General features: G+C 50.5%; 1 protein-coding gene across 1 annotated transcript; it reads right to left on the bottom strand.

Moving 5' to 3' along the window:
- Positions 1-7: 7 nt before the first annotated feature.
- Positions 8-10,182, bottom strand: DAP3 (death associated protein 3; the record flags this gene model as incomplete). The annotated part of the gene is made up of 11 exons (XM_010010500.1): positions 10,141-10,182; positions 6,999-7,121; positions 3,911-4,012; positions 3,296-3,404; positions 2,768-2,860; positions 2,215-2,345; positions 2,000-2,080; positions 1,311-1,469; positions 907-966; positions 354-443; positions 8-125 (listed from the first exon to the last, which is right to left on the bottom strand). Coding segments are annotated over exons 1-11 (1,108 nt in total), but the record flags the coding sequence as incomplete, so codon positions are not given.
- Between the last annotated feature and the right edge of the window lie 1,269 nt (positions 10,183-11,451).

The raw sequence follows: 11,451 nt of genomic DNA, 5'->3' as shown, positions 1-11,451 counted from the left end.
CGCTCACCGTTCTCATGCTGCAGCCACTTGCGGTCCAGGTAGTACCGGTAACAGCTCTCGAACTCCCTCGGGCTGTAGTTGGGGACGGGGATGGGGACGAAGGGGTCCAGAGCATCGAAGCCCTCCTGGGAAGCAACGCTGAGGGTTGGAGCGGGACCCTCGGAGGGGGGCACCCGGCCCAGCCCCGCTCCAAGAGTCAGTCCCAGGGATAAGGAAGAGGTTTGTGAGTGGGGAAGGTTGAAGCTGCAGCACAGGCAGCGCCCCCCGCGCCGAGCGCGCTTCCCCAGCCCGGGTTTAGTGTCTGCTTCCCGACGTGAAGGGGGCAAAAACAACCAGGAGAGGCCGGGGCTCACCTTCCCCAGCAGCTCCTGGGGCAAATAGGCCAAGCTGGGTCTGAAGAGCGAGCCAGTCTGGCTGAGGGTTGTCACTACGGCACCTCCGGTCTAAAAGGCAGGTTAGAATCTCTTTGAGCTGCAAGCATAGTATTTGTGAAGCAGTTGTGGGGCTTCCAAACTTAAAGGGGCTCCAGGAAACCTGGAGAGGGGCGTTGGACAAGGGATGTGGGGACAGGACAAGGGGAATGGCTTGAACCTGCCAGAGGGGAGACTGAGATGAGCTCTGAGGCAGAAGCTCTTCCCTGTGAGGGTGCTGAGGCGCTGGCACAGGGTGCCCAGAGAAGCTGTGGCTGCCCCATCCCTGGCAGTGTTCAAGGCCAGGTTGGACACAGGGGCTTGGAGCAACCTGCTCTAGTGGAAGGTGTCCCTGCCCGGGGCAGGGGTTGGAGCTGGAGGAGCTTTAAGGTCCCTTCAACCCAACCCAGTCTGGGATTAGCAGAGTCTGATGTTATTGGCATGTACCTTTAATTGCTGAGGAGAACACCCCCAAAAGATAGAGATTGGAACTCACCCAGTCATTCATCATCATCTTCCTCAGATTGTACACAAGTGTCAGCTCCTCTGGAGAGACCTGGTGAACAGTGTCGGGGTCACTTGTTTTTGCCAGCAATCACACTGGAAGGATCATTTGCAGCCTTCAGGAGCACTTTGTGACTTGCTTTTACTTCGCACTCAGCCTTAGTGATGTTCCCAGGGAAATGCCCGACCCTCCCCTGCTGTAACAAGGTGTTTCTGCACTTTCCTCTTGCTGAGAGAACTTCCTGCAGTAAGAACGATCTAAGGCACGAGGTTGTGCAGGTCCCCCCACGCCGGCAAAGCCGAGTGTACGTCTCCCAGGGAGTACTCTGGAAGGTACAAATGACCAGCCCTCCCCTGCTCTCCCCTCAGTGGGAATGCAGAAAGATCACTTCTTACAGGGCTTTTGTCTTCCTTCTTCAACGTCGTCCGTCCCCAGAGCGCGTTGACGCCGTCCACCGCCACGAGCAGCCTGAAGGAGCCGAGGTGACATTGCTGCTTCAGCTCCTTCAGCACAACCCCTACAGCATCGCTGGCGCTTCTCACACGAGCTAAACCCTGCCAGGGAGAGAAGGCACAAAATTCAGGCTGGGTTTTGTGTTCCCACAGAACACTGGTGGCTCTGAGCACTCTGCCCTTCCTAAGGGGGAAGGAAGGCGAAACAGAAGCCAGGCTGCTCACTCCTTTCAAAGGAGCAATCTGATCTAAGGGACTGAGCATCAAAGAAGTGGTAGATGCTCCATCCCTGGCAGTGTTCAAGGCCAGGTTGGACAGAGCCTTGGGTGACGTGGTCTAGTGTGAGGTGTCCCTGCCCATGGCAGGGGGTTGGAACTAAGGAGTTTCAGGTCCTTTCCAAGCCAGTCTGTGCTTCTATGATCAAAGACATCGGAACTTCCAAGTTCTCTGTACAAATTCCACCACATCTACAATGTTTTCTGTAGCCACCCTGTTGACAGGGAAATGCCATTTCCTGGGGCTTATATTAGCAAGATCTTTAGAAGCAATTTGTTCCACATACACAGTGATGGGATCTTCCAAAGCAGGTGAGACAAAGCCAGAAGCAGTTGTTATCAGCTGTTACTCCTTACCTGCTCCACCACTTCACCCAGTGGTCTGCCCTCCTCTGTGCATTCTCGTTTGCCCCACACGTATTTTCTCTGTGTTTTTATCTGCAGCAAAAGAACTACAATTAGATCGGGAACTCCATAGTGCAAAGGCAGCTTTGGCAAGGCTGGGTGGCAAGAGATAAGCCAGTGGGTAGTTCTTAGCTACCAACCAAGACAACTTGCCAGGCTCTACAAACCTCTTTTAGGAAGCGCTCATTGGAGGTTTTGAAGTTCTTGAGCCAGGAGGATGCTTGCAGAGGCTGATCAAGACGTTCTTTCTTGTAGGAAGACTGCAGCAGCTCCCTGCAGTTCTTCACCCAGAGATGAGCTGAAAGCAAAATAAACCAGTTGCTTTTCTTTTTAGTCAAAAGAATGGTACGAGTTGGGGAGGGGAGGTGTGGGGGGGTGTTTGTAGCTCTTATTCTGCTACACTGGGAAGAAAATCCCACCATCCTTAACAGAGAAGACTCTCCCCCGAGAGCAGAAGAGGCTACACAGACCCACACACAGTATGTCATCTTGTCACGCTCACTACCAGTGCACAAAGGCTGATGATAAGCATGTGAGAGCATGTGAAAGTAACTGTCATTCTGTTCTACTTTATTTGGAGAGGTTTGTGCTTTAGAAGCCTTCTCCACTACAGAGACACAGTCATTTGCTATGGCCAAGCCTGCACCTTTCTCTTGCAGCAGCATCTCCCACAGCCCGTGTGTATTTGATGTAGTAACACGACAGAAGCAGTGTTCTTACCATCCGGGATGTGCAGCACCAGCCAGCCTTGCCTTGTGCAGTAGTGAATCACGTGGCACAGGGTCATGGTTTTCCCTGTTCCCTTCTCACCATCTCCAACATGAACTGTCAAGGAAAGGCTCTGAAAAACCACTTCAGTGTATACCTGACTGGATAAGGTATAAGGAAGCTCAAGGGCCATCAAAGCAAGGATGGCATTGCATCCTGCTTTTGTTCAGCTCGACATCTAGCCTCAGGAGTTCCTTCTTTCCATATATCCCCAGTTCCTCAGAGCTGATGCTCCCCATGCTCTTGGTTGTGCTGACAGCCTGTTTGCACATCTGTGCCATAAGCCAAATCAGGTTTAGAAGTATAGAAACTCCATTAGCTTCTCAGACTACCTCTGCTGACCACACAGACGTGGCAGAACCACCTCCTGAAGACTAACCTCCAGTGGTCGGCATAGGCTGAAGCGTCACCCTCATGTGGGTGAACTCACCTGCTCATATTTAACTTGCATTCTACTCTCGTGTAAGTGGTAAAAGATACAGATCACGTATCTGACAGCTGGGTGTGCAAAGTTGGAGCTCTTCAGGTAGGTGAAGAGTTCCAGAGCTGGTTTTCGCACCATGAGGAAGGCTTCGTTGAAGGTCTTAATCTGAGAAAAGGAAGAGACTGTGAACCAGAAGCCACGTGCTGGTACACTACAGCTCTTCCTGGCACGACCCCACCTCTGGGGCTGTGCGGGCTCTGAACGTCCACTGCTGTCCCCTCATTCCTACACCAGTCACCACAGCAGTGGATCAGGTTGGTCGAGCATGACTTGCCCTTGGTGAAGCCGTGCTGACAACCGCACGGACTTCACTGTCTTTGTGTGCCTGGCAGTGATTTCCAGGCTTAGCTGATCCATCACGTTTCCAGAGATGGAGGTGAGGCCAAGTGAGCGTTCTGTGATTCCAAGGTGGAATCCCCCAACCCTTCTGCCACTATTCTGGTTAGGCTGACTCCTATCTCACATGTAGAAAATGACAGTAAGGACCAGGTTAATTGTGTTCTTGCAGCACCTCACTCTCTCTTACTCCAACAGGAAGCATCCCAACCACAGATGGGTCTGGTTCTTCCCACCTCCCCGTCCACTCCCACAAACCTGCTCCAAGGCAATACCTGCTGCTGGAAGCGATAGGGCAGCCCGTGTGGGAACACAGCTCTGACCTCCTCCAGTGGAATGCTGTAGTGACGCCCCTCGTGCTGCTCTCCGTGGTTGGCCTGGGAAGGTAAAATGCAAACTGTAACACTTGGGAGAGTCTGAGGTCTCTCTTCTGGATCCAGGAGGCCTGGGAGAACCAAACAGGGAGGGAACACTCAAAGCAGGTGTCTCCTTAGGGCCAGAACTACCACTGTGTTAAAGTACAGGGGACTGCAGTACCAGGTCACTAATGGCAGAAAGGACCCTGCCTGGCAATAAACAATAATGGGCTTCCCTGAGCTGACATATGAACCGTTGTGTTTCAGGCACCAGGGCCTTAAGCTTCATGAATTTCTCTCATCTTTTATTAGTCCACTTGTACTTCTGCTCACCACAACACCCTACCAGCACTGGGGTTCCTGCTGGAGTTACCTGCTGGATTCAGATTGACTTTCCTTAAGCCTCTGACCGACTTGCTTTCTGTTTTGTTCTTTGCCATCTCTCAAGAGCAATTCCTAACTCACCATTTGCCTTGAGAACTGGTACTTCTTGCTTAAGAACTCACAACCTGTTTTCCAGGGCAGTCAGTTCAAGTCTCTTGCTGGGACACACGTGGTCAGTATGACTCCTCCAGCAGACCAGCATCATTCTGTGTTTATTTACAGTGACTACTTTAAGATCTCTGACTATGCACACAAAGAAGCAGTTGATACTGGTACCTGAGAGTTCAGCACCCATCTCACGCCTTGTTACGCAGCAATGGTTTCATTATTCTACTTATCTACCATGCAGTACTTGCAAAAGCACTTATTTGCTCTTGGTCTAGTCATCAGTTTTGAGCCTTGTGCAGTAAAGGCAGTATTTACAGACACTGTTCTCAGCACTACCTGTGTGACTTGCAGCAACTCCTGTGCCAAGCTGGGCCTGCCTTTTTTAGCAGGTTTGTGCCAAGCTCTGGAGCTAATGTCATGTTAAAAGATCCTCCTCTTTGTTCTTGTGCATGCCAATCTCTTGCTTCCATTTTGGTTGAGATGGAACCAGACTCTAACAACTTCCTTCTTTTCTCCATTTTGCATAATAATGATCCAGGAATAGGTTTCTTTCCTATTTAGAAAGGAAAAGCAGCACTCATGATTTCTGCCAGCTTTACCAGAGCTGGGGGTTGAGCCACACTTCCCTTGTGTTCCCTATTAGCTTTGCTGTGGACCCAAGGCTTAATTTACTGAGGCCAGAACAGAGGAGACAGTTCTGCTCTGGGCTTGGGGGCTCACACTGCCTGATGAATGGTCTGACCAGAATGAAGGGGGAAAACCACGTTGTGCTGAGCTCTGCTGCATTCCTCACAGGGAACCATGTGAGCAGCTCTGCCGACTGCCTTTGCCATCAGTATTTGGCTTTTCCCAGCTCCTTGAAGGACTTTTCACATCCGCAGCTCTGTTGCAGACCCCTGAATTCTCTAGCCCAGGATTCCTGCTACGTCCCTTTCTTCAGATGAGGCTTTCAGCGTGCAGCACGCCTGGTCTCTTATCTTCTGCCCCCTCCACTCCGAAAAGTCCATGCTAATGCCACCCCTGTTCCATGCTTTACTGAGGACAGGTACTCCCAGGCCAGGTCAGTGTGTCCTGGCCTGTATGTTCACCTTGGTACAGCTGCAGGAGTCGAGGTACCCACAGGTCTGCCAGACTATTTATAGTAAGAAACCATTTGGTAACTTCAGCAAGTTGCTCTCTACGGTGCTTAAGTGGCCAGTGTGGTGTTTACTGGTCAGTAAATCTTAGCAACAGGAAGAAAATGTTGAAAACCTGCTGGGCAGTAGCTCCTCTGCTGTAAGATGTTACTTGGACATAGGCTAAAGAGGAGACCTATTACTAGAGATGCCAATCTTTTCACAGGCAGAGCTGTATTTCACTCTCTGGGCTGGACTCCCTGGAGCTTTCCTGCACGTGTTGGACACAGACTAACAGCACTTGTGCTTTTCATGGCAGTGCTACCCATGGACTTGAGCAGAAGAGCAGTGCTCCAGAGACCATTTTCGTTCTGCTTCATCACTGACTTGCTGCATAACCTTGGCAAATTCCTTCGCTCTTCAGCTCCTACCTCTGTAAAGTGGGTCAGTACCTTTATCCTCACGTTTAGTCACTTTTGCTAATGGGAAGGTGGAGAAAAGCTAAGTCTTAGTTTTCATCTGCTCACCTTGACCCATTTTTAGTGGGGCTTTACACAGAGGCACGGGTGCTGCTGCAGGGAGCCAGCAGAGCCCCTCTGCTCAGTACACGGTGTGTGGCACAGCAGGTCCGAGGAACACTGACCTGACACATGAATAAGCAATGGTAGCTGTCGCCAGACATCAGGCCCATGAAGCCAGAATGCCAAAGCCAGTTGCCTGGCAACCTAAATGGTAGGCACAGGACAGTGGGGACAATCCTTGCCATCTGGACTCTTCTGTGCAATCTATAGAGACACTCGCATCACGTGAGTGAGATCATCTGCATGCTGCTGTTTCCATAGAGACCCCAGAGGAATCAGTATTGAAAGACTCCAATTACAGAGGCAGCAGCAAAGCACCTCAAAGGCTTATTCCAGTCATTTATTCCACTTCATTTTGTGCTTGAGACAGAGAGTGTGAGGCTGGAATTGTGATGCTGGAGAGCTGTGCTGAGGTCATCTGGGGTGTGTTTTTTACCCCCCTTCATAGCCAATTTGGGGAGGTTGGTCAGGGAAGAATAACCCTGGAGTTGAAATTAATGGTGCCTGATCACAAACTAAGCCACATCTGAGCTTCTACAACACGCAGCCTATCTCCTCTGTGCAGCTGGAGAGGAGGAATCAATACTTGTTCCCAGGAGCTTTCAGGCAGAGGACCGGCCCTGTGTTGTTTAAACCCAGGCAGGTGCAGTGCACAGCCACGGCCTGTGTGCTTCGGGCTGGGGCTGCTCCAGACGCCTGGTATGAAACCCGTGTAGTCCCTTATCTTCACTAGATGCACACAAGCCCAGTGAGCACCCCTGGCTGCAGCAGGGCCCAGGCACTTGCTGTCTGACAGCGACAGTTGTGGCAGGAACTCACCGGGTTGTTCTCGCTGGTGTAGAAAACTTCCCTTGGTGTGGGTGCTGGGGCTTGGACATCCTGGCTGGCAGCAGCACTTGAGCAGTCCCTGGCTGCCGTGTGGAGGGCACAGCCATGGTCCAGCTAAGGAGAGGAAAAGGCAAACAGACAGCAAACTTCTGAGCAGTCAGAGGAACCCAGCTGGTGGTTTGGGTTGTACGCTCATTGCGTGCACATTGGGATGGCTGAGGGGAGCATGCAAGATGTAACACTTCTCTGCAATGAGAATAAAACCTCATCATGAGAATGTAAATTCACCATGAGAAAGCACATGCTGTAGAGCCACATGTCACATTGAGAGGCTGCCTCTAAATCACTGCCATTCACTTCAGTCGGCTACTGTGTAAGTCATCTAGAGAGCCAAGCCCTGTACCTGGGAGAGTTCTCTATCCCCCTCAAGATTGCTTAAGTGCACAGATATAACCATTAAGATCTTATTGCTGGGCCATTCCCCCAGTGTTTCTGCCTACCCTGAAGCCAGGACCTTGAAATTCCAGCTGTCTAGTAACCCAGACTCATGTCAGTGGTTGAGATTAGTGCAGTGCTACCCGCTATTTGGTATTTATAATGACATTCCCTCCACTGATTTTCCTGACTGTGCCCCTGCATACAGACTCTTTCATTATAACACAGACAAGGCTGAGAAAGGGACAGCTGAGCTGATTAGTTCTTTTTTCCATAGAGAGACGGCTGAAGGATGCCTGTAAAGCTTGGGCCAAACCAGGCAAGAAAGTGAGGAGGAGAAGGACAAGCATTTCGTGATGTTGTGGTGAAAGAAAACAGAAGCGTTTGTCAGTGACTAAACCAGTGTATCCTCCAAGCAGAGGCTGTGACCAAAGCAAAACTGGAAGTCACCCTTCCTGTTACTGACTGGAACAGTTGCAGGCTCCAGCTGTAAACAGAGCAAGTAGTTTCCTATTTTGTCTGTGTGCAGAGATGAGAGTAGCCATAAACTAAAGTTTAGAGACAGGAGCAGCTGGTTCAGTTCTCCCTGGCATGATGCAATTCTGCTGTCATCCCACTTTTCCTCAGGGGGTCATTTGAAAGCCACAAGAAGCAAGTGTAATGTTGGATTACCCCACATCCCAAACCCACAATGGGCTCCTGAATCAGCATTTCAACACTCTTCTCCTTTTAGGGAGGGAATTCAGTGGGTTTGGGCTCAGGACTAGATACCTATCTAACTGCAGGTAGGTAGTTTTGTCTCCACGTATTTCTTTTGTTCGCACAAGGTCTTTTCCTCAAATCCAAGCCATCAGTTTAGGATGTCCTGCTTGGCTGTGTTCGGTTCAAATCCACAGCAGTGTCTTCATTTACAGCCTAGAGCAAGGCACCGAGATGATAATGTAATACAGGAGCAACTGGAGCATGCAGCTCTTGTCTCCTGTTCACCTGGAATCATGGTCCCTCTCATTTCCTTTGAACATTCCACACTGCCTCCCTCTCAAGTGAACATCTCGAGGCTAGGAGCTTTGCTCACTTAAAAGGCAAGCTCCCTGCTCTGGGGACATCCTTTCTCAGGAGACCCATGCAAATCCTGACCTGTGCAGCAGTGGATGAAAACCAGGCAAGGATTTACCTCTTGCTCTGTGTGTTCAGTTTAGGTGTGCCTAGAGAAGGACTTTGTCTTCAAGTCCAGTCCTCTCTTCCTGCAGCCAAGTACATGGAATTCCTATTTTTCTATCAGCAGAACATATCCCATCTTACTACGTCCTTCTCCTGCAAGGATGCTGGTTTAGAGCATCACTTCTTTGAACCTTAGCATGATAAGTCTTCCTCAGAATCACTGTGTAGCCTTGAGCGCTTTGGAACTTTCCCCTTGTGGAATGTAGCTTGTGCTGGGCTGTAGAAGCAGCTTCGAAGCACTTGGAGACATGTCATCCTTTCCTAACTCTCTGAAGTGCTACAAAATCAACACAAGCTCCTACAATAGTGAATACAACGCTACTCATAGCGAGTTGGTTACTCACGCTGCTCATGCATCATCTACTCTGACTTTACAGCAGCAACGTGCCACTGGGTCCCTCCTCCTGAACAAAAGGCAGTGGCTTATCAGTGGTCCCCTTGGCTTCGTGGGCAGTGCCAGAGCCACCCATACACCCTCCTGGCTCACTGCAGAGCTGTGCAGTAAATCCTGACGTGGAGAGAGGGTTCCCAGGTGTTCACATCACCTGTGGATGCTGTTTTCCCAGCGCTGTGGACTGGGCTTTACAGTAAGTTTGCATCTGCCAAGGGACAGAGTAGTGTAACTCGGATCCCTGAAATGGCAGCAAACCATCACGTGGTACGTGCAGATTAATCACAAAGTCATGTGCCATGAGGTGGAGCTGTTCCTACATGTTTCCACAGATTTTAGTCCCTAGGAAAGGCTGTTTATTTCATCAAGGCTGCCATCATAAGTGCGGTACAGCCAGAATCTCCTCTCCGGGAAGCAGCAGTTACACAGCCATCCTCTTGAATGGCTGCATGTCAGGATGTGCTAGTGAAAAAGCATTGAGAAGACAAGAGCAAACACACCAACTGAGAGTCTTTACCCCTGTGAAGTCATTCCAGATCTGCACCATTAAACTCATTGTGCTGTTTATAGTATAAGGAAGCTTTCCTGATAACACGCTGCTGCTGTACTGCTGTGGCAGAGCTGATATTACTACACCCACCTGATGCAAAATGATCTTCCCACCAGCAACAGCCTTTGTGCAAGGCTGGGGGATCTGTTCTGTGGGATGGGCTTCTCCCTTTGTCCTTCCCAGCAGCGCAGAGCGAGTGGATTCTCTGTTTTCTGAGGCACTTGGCAGCTCAGATGTGGCACTGCAGCATTCCGGACATTGCAGAATGCCAGACTTTAACCTTCTAACAAGTGTCTTAAGCCAGCTCCCTCTTCATGTCTTCTCTCCAGCCAACAGGGAGAAGTGTAGAGGGACTAACACACACAAGCTGTCTCTCCTTCCTTTGCCTACAGTGGGAGTTTACACTTGTGGGAGGCAGCAGGACTTTAGATGACAAATGTAAAGCAGCATCTCGCTTCTGCCAGTTGTAAATTGTCACTCCAGTGCACAGGACAGCTGAAGCACTGGAAGCAGCATCACACCATTGCAGGGCTTACCTTTAGAGGACGGGAGAGAAGTCCTTTCACACTCCTCAGCATTTTTTCTGCAGAGAAAAGGTGGATTTTTAGGGGGATTTATTATGGTTAATGGAGAGAATCATTCCTGCCCAAAGAGCTTCAAGTCTTGGCGCACAAATCAGGGACAAGCTGTCAGAACCTGCAGCAGTGCAGTGGCTCCTGGGAACCACCATCATTTGCCTAATAAAAAACTGTTCCTTTCTTGTCTTGCCTTTTTTCAGAGATACATTAAAAAACCCCAGAACAAAACACCAAACCCAAACCTTACTTTAGAGGTCAAGATACTTCATTCACCTAGTAAGAGGCCAACTTCTTTTCCTGGGGAAGGGCATCTAGTTTGAGTGCAGCTGTTAAAGACATGTAAAAGCACCAGCTACCCAGTGATTACTCTGAAGAAACTGGACTCGTGCAGACACTGGAGATGCTTCATATTAATGTATAGTAAGTAAGACCTCCTGATCCCACCAGGAGAAACAAAACCCCAAACAGAAACACTTGGGCAAAAAGGTCAGTAAATGGTTAAATCTGTCACCCCTGCTGGCATTCAAGGCCTTCTTCATCCCACTCCTTGAGGGGAAAAGAATGACACCACCTAAGAAAGATGCTTGAGGAATTCCTGGCTGCAGGAAGTTCCCCAAATGCATTCCAGGGCAGATCGTTACCTCGTAGTTCCTTGGGAGGAGTGGCTGGTAGTGGGATTGGTGCTTCCCTGCAGCGAGCCCGAGGTGCTTGAACTGCAGAGAATGAGAAAATCCCACCGCACGAAGGGCGTTACTTGTCTCGCAGACGTGTCACGTTCCTTCCCGCAGCAGTCAGAGCACAATCCCGAGCTGCAAAACAAGCCCCAGTTTTACCGTTTCAAGGCTGAGTGAAGCCATCAGCCCGGGCAGGGGTTCGTGGCCTGTTCCTTTGCCGTGCTCCCCCAGGAGAGGAGGGGGAAGGTCTGCTCTGCGTGAGAACAGCGCCCGTTTGTTTCACACCGCAGTTCACCGTGAAGAAAGGGCTGGCAAAGCGGTTTGCTCCAGCACCACTGCAGCTTTCTCTGTCTTTAGGGCACCCGTGACGCTGGGGCAGGGTTCCGGCCTGACCCAACAGCGCTTGCCCGCTGCTTCTCCGGGGTTTGTCTGTCCCTGGGAGAGGCGGAGGCCGGAGCCGCAGCCGCTTCGCTGGCTCGGTTTAAAGAACCATCCCCTCAGCTCCACGACAGAAAAACCACTTGTGGTCTCCAGGGAAGGATTCAGGGCTCGGAACAGGACCGGGGCAAAGAACCCCGAGAGCCGTGCGTGAGGG

This window comes from Nestor notabilis, unplaced genomic scaffold, assembly GCF_000696875.1.
Source record: "Nestor notabilis isolate BGI_N333 unplaced genomic scaffold, ASM69687v1 Scaffold20732, whole genome shotgun sequence".
In the NCBI taxonomy this organism is placed as follows: Eukaryota; Metazoa; Chordata; class Aves; order Psittaciformes; family Psittacidae; genus Nestor; species Nestor notabilis.
Note: the sequence above shows the minus strand (reverse complement) of the source record. Positions and strands in the feature narration are given on the sequence as shown.